Below are 15,515 nucleotides of genomic sequence, written 5' to 3'. Positions count from 1 at the left end.
GATACATGATCTGTGGGTGTAGAAAAGCGCTGCCGTACTTAAGCGCGTGAGAGCGAGGAGGGAAAAAGAGACAGATTTTTCAGATTTTTTTATTTTTTTGTTTTTCCCCACGGTGTGTGTACCAGTTGACACAAAAGCCACATTTCAGCTTTGTAGCCCAGACCAATCACAAATGTACTGCTTGGACGAGCCAGCCCAATCTGGTGCGTCTCGGCTCTACTGAGTCCGGGGCTGAGCTCTCTGAGCTCACTCCCGTGCATGCACAATTGCTTGCATCCAATTCATTGTGCTCTCCCAGCTGCACCAATTCACGCCGCTGCCAAGGCAAACACGGGGACAATGCGCTTGTGACCGCCGAAAAGTTCAATGACTGGTGGGGAGTCGAGAGGAGCAAACAGTAAAACAGTAATCCAGATAATTTTTTGGGAGATGGAGTGGGAAAGAGAGACAACAAAAACACGAGTATCTCGTCTGCTGGTATCAGTAATTTGATATTTTAGTGGTCATGATAGGCACTCAGTTTGTTTTTGAGCCAAATGTTGCAGCTGATGAATCCCAAGCCGCCTCATTCTTCTTCTTCTGCCCCCTCCCCACACACACACGCACACATTTATACATTCTGAATCGGCCATGTGAATCCATATTAAGGTTTAGAAATGTGGGACTGTGTATTTCTTTTGTCTCTGTCAGGTTTCCCCACATCATCTGTCCCTCCTGCTTAGGCTCATTACGCTCTGTTCTGCCTGCTCCTCCTCCTGCTCCTCCTCCTCCTCCTCCTCCTCCTCTTCCTCTCCTCGGCGCTCCCTCCATCCCAGGAACTCAAAATGGCTTGACACATTTCAAGCAGATCTGAACTGTAATAACTGTGTAAACATGCTCACCGAAAATTCATCTTCTTCCATAATAGGAGAATATTGAACAGTGAGAAATGAAGACAGGCTGGTTGCCGTTACCGACAGTCTGTTATAGTCATTCTAGTTACAGCAAAAGTGTGAAAACAAACCTCTTCATGACCCAGAACTCGCTCTGTCTTCTTCATCATCTATATGTGTCATTCTTAACCAATCGTGATGCCGGCCACAAACTGCTAATGGAAGAAAAGAAGGCGCCGACACACAGCGCTCGCGGCCGTCTCTGGCACTTTAACCCCACGCTGTCATAAGCTACCTCCTTGGTTCATGCGCTGGGGAGACAGACCACGACGGCTGATCCATCATTTATTATAGCTACAGTTATGGAACAGTGAGGGGGACTTAATCCGAGGGGAGGGCCCACCTATACGGAAAGATAAGGCGTATGAGGGAAAATATCACTTGCCCTGCTGGTCACCACTGAAGCAGCGTATAGGGAGATGAGGCGGAGGAGCGAGGGAGAAATGCTCAGGCAGCCAAGCTGAGGAGATGGCACTCACACAGCCCAATCTGTCAGTCTGACTACCTTGCCAGATACAGGGTGGCTCACACAAAATCACACACTTTTTTGCTAAATACCAAGAGACAGTGCGGCTACACACACACACACACACACACACACACACACAAATGAATGCTCTAGCACGCACACACACCAAGTTGTGGAACATGCTGTACTGAAGTAAACAGCGTGATACACCCAATGTGTAAACACTTATTCTTTTCTGAATATACCTGCTCTTTTCAGTTTCTACATATCTTCTGCTTTCAACCAAAATCACCTCTCACACGCTGTCAACACCCTCGGTAAATTTACTCAATAGTTATGTGCAGTGACCTTGAGTAGCCTGTTAGCTTGACTTAGCATACACGGGGAAAGTAGGAGGAAGTACAATACAAGGAAGTAGAATCCAGTAGATAGATACATGAATAGATATGATATAAAAACAACAGAACAGAATAGGACAGGACAGGACAGGACAGGACAGAACAGGACAGGATAGGACAGGACAGGACAGGACAGACATAAATAGATATGATACATAAAACAATAGAATAGAATAGAATAGAATAGAACAGAATAGAATAGAATAGAATAGAATAGGACAGAATAGAATAGAATAGAATAGAATAGAATAGGACGGGACAGGACAGGACAGGACAGGACAGAATAGAATAGAATAGAATAGAATAGAATAGGACAGGACAGGACAGGACAGAATACAGTAGATGCATACATAAATAGATATGATACATAAAACAGAATAGAATAGAATAGGACAGGACAGGACAGGACAGGACAGGACAGAATAGAATAGAATAGAATAGAATAGAATAGAATAGAATAGAACAGGACAGGACACGACAGGACAGAATAGAATAGAATAGAATAGAATAGGACGGGACAGGACAGGACAGGACAGAATAGAATAGAATAGAATAGAATAGAATAGAAAAGGACAGGACAGGACAGGACAGGACAGGACAGGACTCTGCTTCCAGGTGACAAAATCCACCTTTAAAAGCTCACTAAAACAACCAAGGTGTAACTCCAGAATATACTGTCCAAGATTTAACCTGGTACATAAGGATAAGGTCCCATTTTTGTAAGATATAACACATGTATGAGTCTTGCAGGTGGCGGTAGGCAGGCTGGGTTACATTTGGACAGAGCATTTTTTTCCTCCTCATACCCTTTTTCTCCTCTCTGGTATCCTCTCTGTATGTAACGGCTGTCCGACATAATAACACAAAAAGTTAAGGGTCATTTTATCTACTAGTTCACGCTGCAGATCAGCTCTACAGAGTCTGTTTAAGATGAGTAAAATTACAGTCTGTGTCTGGCAAAAAGCTTTGAACTCATTATTATGGAAGCTATTACTCTTCATCTGTGTAAAATCACGGTGTGGAAAGATTAATTATGCTTTGGAATGGTAATGATGTCTGTCAACAGGATAATTTGCCGAGAATTCACTGGGAGTCTTAGAGTGGATGCGATTGTGTGACCACTGGAGGTTTTAATGGGAGGATTAGCGGTGGCGATAGGTTTTGGGGATGACAGAGTGGAAAAAGGACAAGTTTTGTAAAGAGTAAAACCCAGCACGTATACATTAAAGGTGATCTGAGACAATAGGAGTGAGAGCTGGGGTTGACCTCAGGGGGGGTGCCGCACATGGGGTGAACTCTTGACCTCCCACAAACATAGTCTTCAAACATTATCTCGACTCCACACACTATAGCTCCGGAGAGATAATGTCACAGAGCACCCGAGCACCACCTCCGATCTTTTACATCAGCACCATGGTGCTCCCGAACACTATGGCAACTGCTCACACGCGTAATCTCTCCTGGGTGGAAGAGATGCAAGCAGGGCTAATATGTTTTAAGAGACGGCAGTGATCACATTTCCAAGTGACTCTTTGCATCCTGCTGGGATAACCGAATAAAGAATGTTCTCAGCAAGCCGCAGCCCTGCTTTCAAAACGCTTGATCCTAAGACGACAAGTATCAGGCTATCCATTATGCAATAGTCTCCCTTAATCAGAAGTAGAGCAACTTGCCTGAATGGGATTAACAGTCTCGTCCCTCCTTTCTGGACATGGGAAAATATGGCCGGGCGCACCTGCACGGCTACTGCACATGCAATTTAACAAAATGCACAATGGCCCCTAGTGACAAAGGGAGCTGCGATGAGACAGCGGAGGTCACTGGGTGGCGGGGTTGGGATGCAACATACATACAGTAGCCGTGAACAAATGTAGCGCCGCTGCTTCTGAATTTAAGGCTGACGTGTTAAAAGTTAGACATTAAACAGCTCCTGTCACGAGTGCAGGATTGAAGAGAACATTAAGCCAGTGTTGTGAAGTCACATTACAAGCTCTTTTCATCTCTGGCTTCCTCTCTTTGCTTCCTCCCGCTTCCTTTCTTCATCCCTCCCCCCCATAAAATCCCGCATCCCAGACTAAACCAATCCGCTGTCACCAACCTTTCATTTTTTACTATGTAGGCCTCTCATCCCCACTGTTTTTCCCTTTACGCGCACACACACACACACACACACATATATACACGAGGGCCTCCTCTCCTCTGTGTGACCTTGACTGGCTAGCACTCCAGGGCTTGTTCTTTGCTTCTCGCTCTCCCTCTGTCTCTCTTGCTCTCTCCATCTTTTCACGCTCGCCTCTACTCTATCGTCTGCCTCTCTAGTTCTTGTCTTCTATCAAGCCCCCCCTCCCTCCCTCCCAGCCGGCTGATGTTAACCGGCGAGGCCCTTTTTCTCCTCCTCCCCGAGAGTCAGAGGAGAAAGGGACAGAAGATGGCAGAGAAAGGAGAAGTGAAAAGACCTCCCCCTCCTCTGTTATCTAGTCAGCTGAGAGAGTGCACAATAAAAATAACTCCAGCGCTAAGAGGCTGTATCAACAAGTCAGACATAAAGATCCCTGCTTCCTTCTTATGAGAACAATATTTGAAAAATAGGACTTTCATTCTTAAAGGTTTATAATAGACGGTCAAGTGTATTATTTGTGCCTCTTCTTTAGACTTGAAGCTAGAGCAACTCCTGTAAAAAAAAATGTTCTGTGGCCGAAAGTTGGTCTGGAGTCTCTCCGATGGGAAGTGATTATGCTCCGGGCCGATCACGTCGCTTGGGTGGGCTTTACGTGGTGATGGATGGAAGAGTAGCGGCGCCTTAGTAATCCATGTTATCTCTGGGCAGTGGATTTGAATTGGTTTACAACAAAATGGCTCTGATTGGTTGCAGAACTATACAATTGCATGCAGAGGAATATTGTATTGTAAGAATTGAGTGTGGCTATCTCAGGCTAACCATAAACAGTACATAAACATGTGGAGACTGGTTTAAAACGCATTTCCATGCAGCTGTGAGCTCGCTTTTGTGTACTCCTGGTGAAAGCTTGTGAAAACAAATTCTTTCTAACAGTCTTGCACTAAATCTCATCTTCTTGAAGGTTGTTGTACTCCGCATTTGTTTAAAATAACTGATAGATAGGTGTTGATTCAACTGCAACTACATGTTTATATTATTTTGACAACCCCATTTTATTCAGTGGGCTCGGCTAAGTAACATTCATTAAATCCAGTTTAACAGCACCACAAACTACATCCTCCGAGATGTTCATACAGTTGAATGCTCTTTCCTTCTGTTATATATACTAGCGTACCTAATGAATTGGCAAGGGACTGTATAAAACACTGACTGGTAATATCATGAAAGAGGGCAGTGATTTTATAAAAGACGCATTAAAAGAGAAGCCTATAATTAGCAGTCATTCAGCAGACTATAATAATTGAATTTAGTCCTGAATCTGATATGTTGCATTGCTTTATATTGCACGAGATTAATGCTTTGTTACGTATGTGTGATATCCCTAACAGGCTGCAGGTTAATCAATGAAAAAAAAATATATAAATTCTATTTTTCACAAATGCGATTTTATTTCTCCGCAGCGCAAATTGCTTGATTCAAAGTGTGATTAGACTTAGCAGTAATCAGCTGGTACGGCTTCCTGTTCCACCGGGGAGGGTGACGAGCTCCCTCAGTGGAACAGTGAAGCAGCAGGTCCAAATCCGTGTTTCGATGCAGGTGTTCCTACAAAAGCATCTAATTGCCTCCACCGCAGCCTGTTCCTCTGACTCCAGTGATCCTTGAGATTTTCCCAGTGGCTCAGCTCAAAACATCCATCTGTATCGCAAATTGGAGCCGCTAACCGTTTGACTATCCATTCAAAGCTAAATAAACTTAAGCTCGAGTGACAGGGCGATCCATTAAATGTCAAACGCGCTGAATTAAGCGCTCCTCGCAATTACAATATTCCAGCGCCGATTCATCTACCTTACATGTCTGGAGGTCTAAAGGCTGTGATTGTGTCACCACTCTGATGCTCACGGACTGAATCTGATGAATTTAATTCAAGCTTATCTGTAAAATATGACATATTCATCTACTCGGGATCTGATATCAATACAGCAAGCTGACAGGACAACAGACTAGCTCGCAGCTGCTTTATGCTCCAAGCAATACTAGGAGAGAAAATAAGAGAGCATTATGAATGTAATATCTCCAGTAATCTTCCTTTAAAGTTTGATCACAAAAACGCAGACTTGTTGCTCGCAGCTGCTAAGCCAGATATCTTTTCAGCCCAGCATCCGGCTCTTTTTTTTTCTTTTCTTTTTTTTTTCAATTCACATTTAAGAGGCATGGACATTACAAGACTGCCACAGCAATCCCCCCCAAATAATTTCCCATCCTACATTAGTAAAACAGCCATGAAGTAGAGGGACATCATCAATTTCTACAGGGCAATAATAACAAAGAGGTTAAGAACTCGCAGTCTTCCACTGACACTTCCACTTCACACCATGTTAAAGACACACCACAAAATCGCCTACGTTTTCCCATTTCATTTCCTTAGCAGTTAAAATCCTTTTAATTCATTGTCAAGACACCACTGAGCTAGTAAACCGAGCACTGTCAAAACCCGGAGCACAATGGAGGCCTTTTGAGTCAGAGGTAAGTGATTACACTAAATTACATCTGCACAAAGGCTGTAACTGCAAATGTGAAAATGGATATAAAAGCATAGGTAGAGCCGTCGCCTGGGATTTGAAAGGTGGTGACAACCCACTACTAAAGAGGTACCAAAAAGCCAGTTTTATATTAACAATACTAACGCCGCAATTTACAATCAAATAGCAGTTCCGTGAGGTCGAGAGGTAGCTGATTACTAATGCACAGCGGTGGCTTCATCTAAATGCTAATGCCAGCATGCTAACGTTCTCCCTCTGTCAAAGCTAACATGCTGTTAGCGTAATGTTTACACGTGTGCACGCGTTAGCACGTCAACATTTGGCAATTAGCACTAAGCGCACACGTTTGCAGACGAGGTGAAGAGGAATGTCAGCAGTTTTCCAGGTATTTGGCCATAACCAAATGGCGCTCAATCAAAAATAACGGGATCACCAAAATTTAGGGATCATCCAGTCCAGTGGTTGTTCAGATTATTCACATTCATCGTACTCCTCCTTTAATATGATGCCATCTGCTCCTTGCATAACCTTTTTAGCTTGCAAGATTTCTCTTTGAGGAAGCCAAAAAAAAAAAAAAAAAAAAAAAGGAAAAACAACCTCCACCTGAGGAGCTCTTAGTGCAGCTCCTGCATGCCAAACTTAAATCACTGAGATTGGTAGCCCTGGCCGGAGGTTTGGACTCCAGCCAAAAACCAAGGCCGACATCAACCTAAATCAATAGTGAACCTGACTGTAATACTGTATAACATATTCAAGTTGTAGATAGTGTGGGGTACCAGACGGAGTACGGGACCACACATCAAATATATTTAGGGCAATTTTTTCCCCGATGCACAATCTTTGTGTCTAGACAAAAAAAAAAAAGGAGATACCAAAATGTTTTTTTTTCAGAAAGATGATGCTTAATACAGTTAAGCAAACAAGTGGTGCTTCACATTGATTTCCTTGCTTTGTCAGGACATAGACTGCATTACGTGTCATGCTGCTCGAGACTGAACCGGACTCCACAATAAGACAACAGGAGCAAGTGCGCCGAGGTTGCTCCACATACCGAGGCCATAAAGTTGCATTAGTAAGCCACCTCTTGTTGTCAATTATACACTTCAGGGTGATTACTTGCATAATACATGAACCCAATCAACCACAGGTCCCACTCTGAACACATTTCCCCAAACCAACTACCTGAACCATCCTCCCTCACTGCAGCCGATCAATAAAGTCATCAGTACCTGTCCAACAAATCTTTGACAGTCAGTTAATCATCATCGATACAACGAAGCCGGTGAGCTCTTTATTTACTGGTCTCGTTCTATTTGACAAAAATGAAAGCTGCACTGTGAAAACAAAACAAAAAAAAAAGCCCTTCAGCTTCTGACGACGGCTGAAATTTCTGCTGAAGAAGAAATACCAGCGGCGCACAGACATTTCACAAGTAGGGACGGCCTTCCAGTTATGCATGGGGGTGATGACGCTGCCTGCCTGACAGATTTTTCAAATTTGCTAGTTAACGGTAAAAACGCACCATGATGTGTGTAAATCCAGATGATAGTGTGGACAAGCCCAATCCTCTGATATGCAAACACACCGCTTTAAAATTCCAGTAAATAATTAACAAGCAAAAAAATGGCTGCTTACTGGCCTGATGCAGCCTCCAGACTGAATGTTTGTCAGAACACAAGTCTGGTGACACTTCACTACATCGCTGACAGGAGTCTTGCTTCCGTAATATTTAACTTCACGATCATTTAACTGATTGGAGTCATAAATAATCTCTTAAAACACATCCCAATTAAGTGATTAAATATTTATAAATATTTTCCCCACAAATAAGAAAAGTTGTCTCCGTGTGGGTCGGATGCTCCGATGTTGTCTTCTAATGGCCTACAATCAAACCCTGCTGGAGCTCACACCGTAGCATTTTGACCATCACTAAGTAGTCTAAATAGTTGCTGAATGTTTTCCAGTGGGTATAAATAACGGACCATTTAGCCGTCAGACCGAGGAGACAATAACAGGGTGCCACATCATCCACAGCATCCAGTCCTTTCTATAATTTACTTTTTTAAAGTTCAGAATTGACCGGGGTCCACATTCAATCTTATTTCAGATGTTTACTTGACAGTGGCTGACAGTTTGTCAGGCTCACATATGATCAACCTGTTTGTCCTTACCTCCCTTTAATCCTCTGAGGCCATAATCAATATGTCCACGGTGGACCTTTCTCCCTCTCCCTGCCACTCCACCTTGAGACGCGGTGTGAATTTAAAGGCCGCGGCAGTGCAGTGAGGGGAAACACCCGGGCCATGAGAATCAATTAAAGGCGTCAATCAAGTACTGAGTTCTTTGCTCAGAAGAGTAGCCGCAACACATTTGAAGTCAGCCTACTCATAACTTTACTTTCAGTCCAATTAACCACAGAGTCTAACAACAGGATACAGCCACATTAATTTTCCTCGCTCGCCTTTCCTTACTCCAGAGTCTCACACTAATGCTCTGGTTCTCCTTACCCATCGTATATCGTATAGTGCATTCAGGATGCAGTCGCTTCTCTCACGCTGGTGTGTTAATGGAAACAACATGGACGCTACGAACAAGGTGAACTGTTTAAACAGCACGCCGGTAACCGTTTCCAGTATTTGGAACATTTGGTTCAAGAAAATCCTTGAAGTCCAGATGGTCTGCAGCTCAGTGACAGTGTACACAGCTACAACGATGCTTGGAGCTAAATGTTAATGTTATGCTAACATGTGGTAGCTTGCTAATGTTTGCAAACTTAGTTTAGCAAACACTAGCAAGGCAAACTGCTTCGGACAAAATATGATACTAAACAGGTGAGGCGAACGGCGTCCTTACATGACGTCATGGCACATGAATGAAAGTACTGAAGCTCAAGTCTTGTGCGTGGATGGTGCTAAGCTAACGGTGGGCAGAAGCTCATCACAACAGCCCAAAGATGTCTTACAACCACGTGAGAAGAACAAGAGGCGTTAGGATTCATCGTCTGGGGGATATTAAGCTGCTATCCATTCAGAGGTTGTTGAACTATTTCAGTTTGGTGGGCCTTGCTAGCATACCAAGATATTAAAATGCTAAAGGAAAAAGTGGGAATACAGGTGTAAACTCACCTTCTTCATCTGTCAGTGGGTTTGGCAAATAGATAAAATCCCGTCCACCCTTTCCTATCACAAGTATAAAAGTATACTGACGGTATACTTTGAGTAACAAGCTTCGAGCTAGCTGTAGCCGTGTCAATCATTTCCTACAAGAATCAAGGACTATGGTGTCTCACTGTGTTTAGCATAGCATGAATAGAAATCTTAAAATGGTGACATCTGGCAAACAATATTACCGCATCTAACCTGAATCCTGACACAAAACGTTAGCATTGCTAATTACTGCTAACTGTTAGCAGCTAACATTAGCAACAGCGGCAGCCAAATCAACCTGTTCCCTTACTTCCGCATTGGGACACTTGTTTGGAGGTCAGAGTTTGAAACGGTTTTCTTTTCAATTTTCTTAAACGTGGCTCGATTTTTCCAAATCTCCTTAAAATGTCAGAGTTATAACAGCTTTTTATTTATTTATTTATTTATTTATTTATTTTTGGTTTCTCACAGCCTCGCACCATGATCTCAAAGCCACCATCCATCCTCTCCCCTCCACTCCTGATGCTGATGCTGACACACATCCCCGTACAGTACCGTGCCGTGGTCGGTGTGCGCTGAGATCACATTATCTCACATCACAGGGAAAACTGAACAAAAAAAATAAATAAATTAAAAAATTAAAAAAAACGACTCCTCCTACTCTGCCTTTTCGCCTCGCCTCCTCCCCCCCTACCTACCTACCTACCTCCCCTCCCCTCCCCACCTCGGTCCTCGGTAGCAGCAGGTGTTATTCTCGTCTAACCTGAAGATTTAGGTGGTAATTAGCATTACCTCTCGGCCCCGGAGAGTTATTTGTGCCTCACGGTAACAGCAGGGGACGCGAGTCGAGTGTGAGTCTGTGCACCCGACGAGAGAAGAAATCACGCCTCAAAAACACGTGGGAGAGATTACTCAAATATTCCTCCTTTGTACCCTCTTTGCCCCCTCTCGCCGCTGCACGGTTATCTCTCCCCCCCGTTAAGCAATCAGCGGCAGCCCGCTTCGTTACAGTGGTCCTGCAGGATGTCAGCCGCTGTGGAGGAGGCACCGTAAATAATAACCTATATACACTTGGGTTTCATTGCAGCTGAAGGCTTTGACCTTGTGTTGTGTTGCCCTTAAGTAGTAGGTATCGCAAATGTCTATAAATAAATAAATAAATAAATAAACATTTAATAGCCTAATTGCAATGCACTGTGGAAGAATTAAAAAAAAAAATCCTGCATATGACAAAGTGTCTACAACAGGTTCACAATTGATTGTTCACGGCGCAGTGAGATAAATAAAGGCAGGATCGGGCTAAAGATAAGCATCCTCCTAGGAGGCAATTAACTGCCCTGATATTACATAATGACAGCCCACACTTTTCATCCATGCATAAAGGATATATAAATATATATGTGTGTGTGTGTGTGTGTGTATAAATGGGAAGGGGTGTACCAGTACACCCCCACCTTTCCAGCAGGCAGTCACCTCCAAGAGAGAGGCAGCGGGTCAGGGATGAAACACCTTGAAACTGTCGGGATGCTCTCCGCAAAGAGTGGCAATTCTTGGCAGGATCTTACCTTTGCTATTGTCCTCTTCCCTGTTCAGATACATGGCTGTTACTTCACTCCGAGGCTAATGCGAATGGCGTTGTCTCAGTGATGTGTCCGTACTCCTCTGTATCGGCAACTCCGCTGATGTGGTTTGTAGTAGTAGCTGTTTGTTGTTTTTGTTGCTCCTCAACAGCCTCTCCTCTCCTCCTACTGGATAGGTAGGCTAGCCAGTTTGAGACTATCTCCCTCCCTCTTTCTCTTTTCCTCCCTCCCAGCCTCCCTCTCTCTCTCTCTCTCTCTCTCTCTCTCTCCCTCCCTCTGTCTCTCTCTCTCTCTAATAACCACCGTACTCTGTGGCTCAGAGGACAAAATGGGGAAAGTGACTTTTGCAGCTGTGTAAAGAAGTCTGCTCTGCTGCCATTCTTCGTTCCCTTTAGTGCATCCATTTATCATGTTTTTTAGATATATATACATATGTATATATATAGCAGTGCATGTAATGAGGAGTGCAGTCACTGGCAGCTGATGGGATTGAGGCAGGGCTTGCATCCCAGTCACTGGAGATGGGTTGACTGGACATCTCCACACAGCTGGAATATTTTGCAATGAAGAAAAACTAAAAAAAAAAAAGTACTGAATTACAAACAAGGTCATTCAGAAAAAGTGTTTCAAGTCAGTGTCACATGTAATGCATGTCTCTAATTTATGTATTTTCAGTGTTGTCCACACAGGCGCAAAGCACAAGACACAATTAAAGGCAAACTACCACCAAATGACTAATAGCTGGAATATTATTTTAATAAAGAAAAACGACTGAAGTAACTGAGATATGAGCAAAATCCCTCAGTGGAAGCGTTTCAAGCCAAGTCTGGGGTCTTTTATGATGTTACATATTTTCTTATTTGTGTATTTTCACCATTGTCCTAAGATGTTAAAAGACACATAGGCAAAATCAAAGGCAAGCTAAAAGAAAGCACTATTCGTTTGAAGAATCTTTTATGAAGATCATACTACTAAATTACAAACAAAATCATTCAGGAGAAGCGTTTCAAGCTACGTCTGGAGTCTTAGATAGTGTCACATGTAATGCATGTCTCTTATTTATGTATTTTCAGCATTGTCCTAAGATGTTAAAAGGCGCACAGGCACAAAGCGCGAGACTAAATTAAAGGCAAACAACCACAAAACACTAACAGCTGGAAGATTCTGTAAAGAAGAAAAAACATTAAAGTTCTGAAACATGAGCAAAATCATTCAGGAGAAGTGTTTCAAGCCAAGTCTGGGGTCTTTTACGATGTTATATACACAATGCATGCACCTTATTTGTGTTGACCTAAGATGTTAAAAGACACAGAGACAAAATTAAAGGCAAACTAAAAGAAAATACTATTTGTTTGGAGAGTTATTAATGAGGAAAAAACATCAAGCTATCAAGCTACTGAATAACAAGCAAAATCCTCCAGTAAAGTTAAGTCTGGAATCTTTTATGATGCTATGTGTGTATTTTTCTTATTTTTTAATGAAGAAAAGTTACTAAATTCCTCGATTACAAGCAAAATCGTTCAGGAGAAGTGTTTCAAGCTACGTCTGGAGTCTTATATAATATATATAATATGACATATAATATGTTAAAAGGCACAGACGACGTTAAAGGCAAACTCCCACAAAACACTTGTAGCAGCCACCAATCCATTAAAGGTAATGAACCAACACAACTGTAACCCCCTCATATCCTGCCAGGTGGTTAAGTTCTTGAGAAATACGCCCTATTCGCTGACACAATCGCGAGTGTTGCTTGTAAAAATGGCGCCGAAGCAATTAGCCAGAAAATGAACTCATCTGATTAATCGTTCAAGTCATCCATCAAGCAAAAACTGCCCGCTTCTCCAGCGTGACGTTCACGCTGTTTTTTCTTGTCATGAATCGTCCGTAAACGGATTACGCCGGGCCTGCAAGAGAGATCTGAGGAAATTATGATGAGCAAATGTTGCTGCTTTGGTGCGAAAATGTGATGAAGAAGTACGTAATTAATTTACAAAGTAATCAAGTGCTGAGTGGTAAAAAGTTCAATATTTTTCTCATGACTTGTTTTGCTGGTTCCACCGTATTGGTCATTAACAGTTTACAGTCAACTGAGAGGCACATTTTAATGGATCAATTTGTAAATATCCAGTAAACATTTAGCTTCCCTCCCGCCACTTGCCCCATATCCATACTCCTTATTGGCATGGTGCAGACAAGGCAGCGTCCTGTAAGGGTTTACTGACCACATTATTAAGCGCAGGGCAGAGATTAAGAGCTCTCAGGCAGTAATGGGGTGTGTCCTCTGTCGGCTTTTTGACGCAAGGTGATGTGGCTGCTGTGCAAATACTCCCCAAATTAGATGCAGAAATGAGATGTAGATTATTTCGCCACTCAGTATTCAGGCGGTCTTACATCACACATAGGCGGCCCTGTAAGTGGAGAAGGAGCAATTTGTCTGTGACCTTGACTAAAGCCAGTCAGAGAGCAATTTAAAACAATTTCTTCAATTATTGCTCTTCTTGTTCTCGGAGCAAATTTGCAATTTGCGACGGAACTTCTTGTTGCTCGAAGCCGGTGGAAGGAGACGCGGGGCATTATGAAATAAATGGGATAAGCCTATCTGTACGGTGGCATGAAGCCTTGCGCAACACACGGGCCACTTGGACATAATTAACGCAGAAGTTGTTTAATTAATGTATGATTAAATATGTTAAATACATATGAGCATTAGTCAGCCAATTTCCTACGACCTTAGAGCCTCTTGTTATGTTCTACTCTCTGGCAGTGGCTCTCAGTTTGCTTGAGCAATAAAGACGACCATTTTCCCTACAAGCCTGCAAAACAAAAGCTAATATTCCATTCAATCATGCGGCTCTCTGATACCACAGATTACAAATTCAATAGGATATGAGAAGAGCCGCACTGTGGATGCAAATGTTGAGCACTTGCAATGCCGCAACTAACAGTTTGCCTGCGTTTTGTCAATATAGCCGGGAAGGTCATTTGCTCAAAGCATCCAGCAGTGATTTCCATTTGATTATATTTAGTTTTGCACTGCACTCCACGCTGTTTGTTCACTATTGAGAATCTTTTGCCATTTGTTGAGAGAAACCTCTGCAGACTAATTTGACCAGAGTCAATTCCCACCTCCACCCCACCCCACCCCCTGCTCCCAGCAACACTGTGCCTGTCACTGATGCATCTGTCTCCACTGGTATCTATAAATACCCCCCTTCTCTCCCCTTCAAAAACCTGATTCTCATTGATTTAGTGACCTATATACACATCATCGCCATCCCCTCCTTCCCTCCGGCTCTCTGCTCCTTCCATCGATGGTCCTTCGCCGTCTCCGCCTCTCGAGTCCCCCCTTTCCTCCATCATTCTTCCCCCTTAAGCCCAACTTAGGCTCCCTCTTTCTCCACCTTCCTTCCCCTCCTCTTGCTAGAAAGCAAGGAACGCTAATAATAGTTCACGGTGGAGAAGCTTAAGTCATGACACATGAAAAGGATTTGAGCGGGCATAAGAACAGTGGCTGCTGCTCATTTCTAGATTTCAAAGTCTTGTCATTGTGGGGAACGGAGCTTCGGCTAATCTCGTGAGTGTGTGTGTGTAAACACTGGAGTAGATAGTCTGATGAAAGGAGTCTCTCAGAGAGGCACGGAATTCAATACGAAATCTGACTCTGGCTGAAACAAGATCAGGATACAAAGACAGAGACTTATAAAAAGACAGCGGGGTGTGTGTGTGTGTGGAGGGTTATATGAAGGTGCTATGATGTAATTATGCTGCAGGGTGCTGCAAAATAGCACCCTGGAAACTAATACCATGAACAGTACTGTTGAATACATGGAAAAGCAGAGGATTAATAATGAATAAGCCTCATCATAACATCAGTTCTGCTGAAATGTGCAAGAAGCATAAACCCAAACACTGGGTGAAATCCACAGGGAAACATATTTCCATATTCATACCCTGCAAGTTATAAACATCATCCAGGCCTTATTTATCAAGTGAAACCACAAACATCACAGGTAAGAGTGTGTAAGCTCTGCCGCCGCTGCTGCCGCTGTGAGAGTTAGAACCAGGCTGGGAATAAGGCGGCTAAGGGAGTGAGATGGGAGCGCGTGATTCACTGTCACACCGACCAGGCTCAGCATACACCTGTAGTAATGGGCACAGCTGACACTCTTCACACTCCCACCACCGGGAGCACGACAGCACCACTGCGACCCCACACTGACACCTGGTGGCTCCACGAAGCAGCAAATCATCACATTGTGTCTGCCCGGAGGAGACACAATGTCATCCTCGTGTTCTTCACATTCTCGCCCCACTTTTTAGTTTTTCAC

The 15,515-nt window shown here is 43.3% G+C and overlaps 1 protein-coding gene across 1 annotated transcript in view; it reads right to left on the bottom strand.

Annotated features, from left to right (window-relative positions):
- Positions 1 to 11,203, bottom strand: part of syt7a (synaptotagmin VIIa) — a gene marked incomplete at both ends in the record, with an annotated part of 65,515 nt that extends 54,312 nt beyond the window's left edge. The window contains one exon of the mRNA XM_084554908.1: positions 11,170 to 11,203. Within this exon, the coding sequence (XP_084411034.1) occupies positions 11,170 to 11,203 (34 nt within the window). The remainder of the gene's footprint in view (positions 1 to 11,169) is intronic.
- Positions 11,204 to 15,515: the final 4,312 nt, after the last annotated feature.

Source organism: Chelon labrosus (assembly GCF_963514085.1).
Source record: "Chelon labrosus genome assembly, chromosome: 11".
Classification (NCBI taxonomy): Eukaryota; Metazoa; Chordata; class Actinopteri; order Mugiliformes; family Mugilidae; genus Chelon; species Chelon labrosus.
This window is presented reverse-complemented; position numbering and strand designations above follow the sequence as displayed.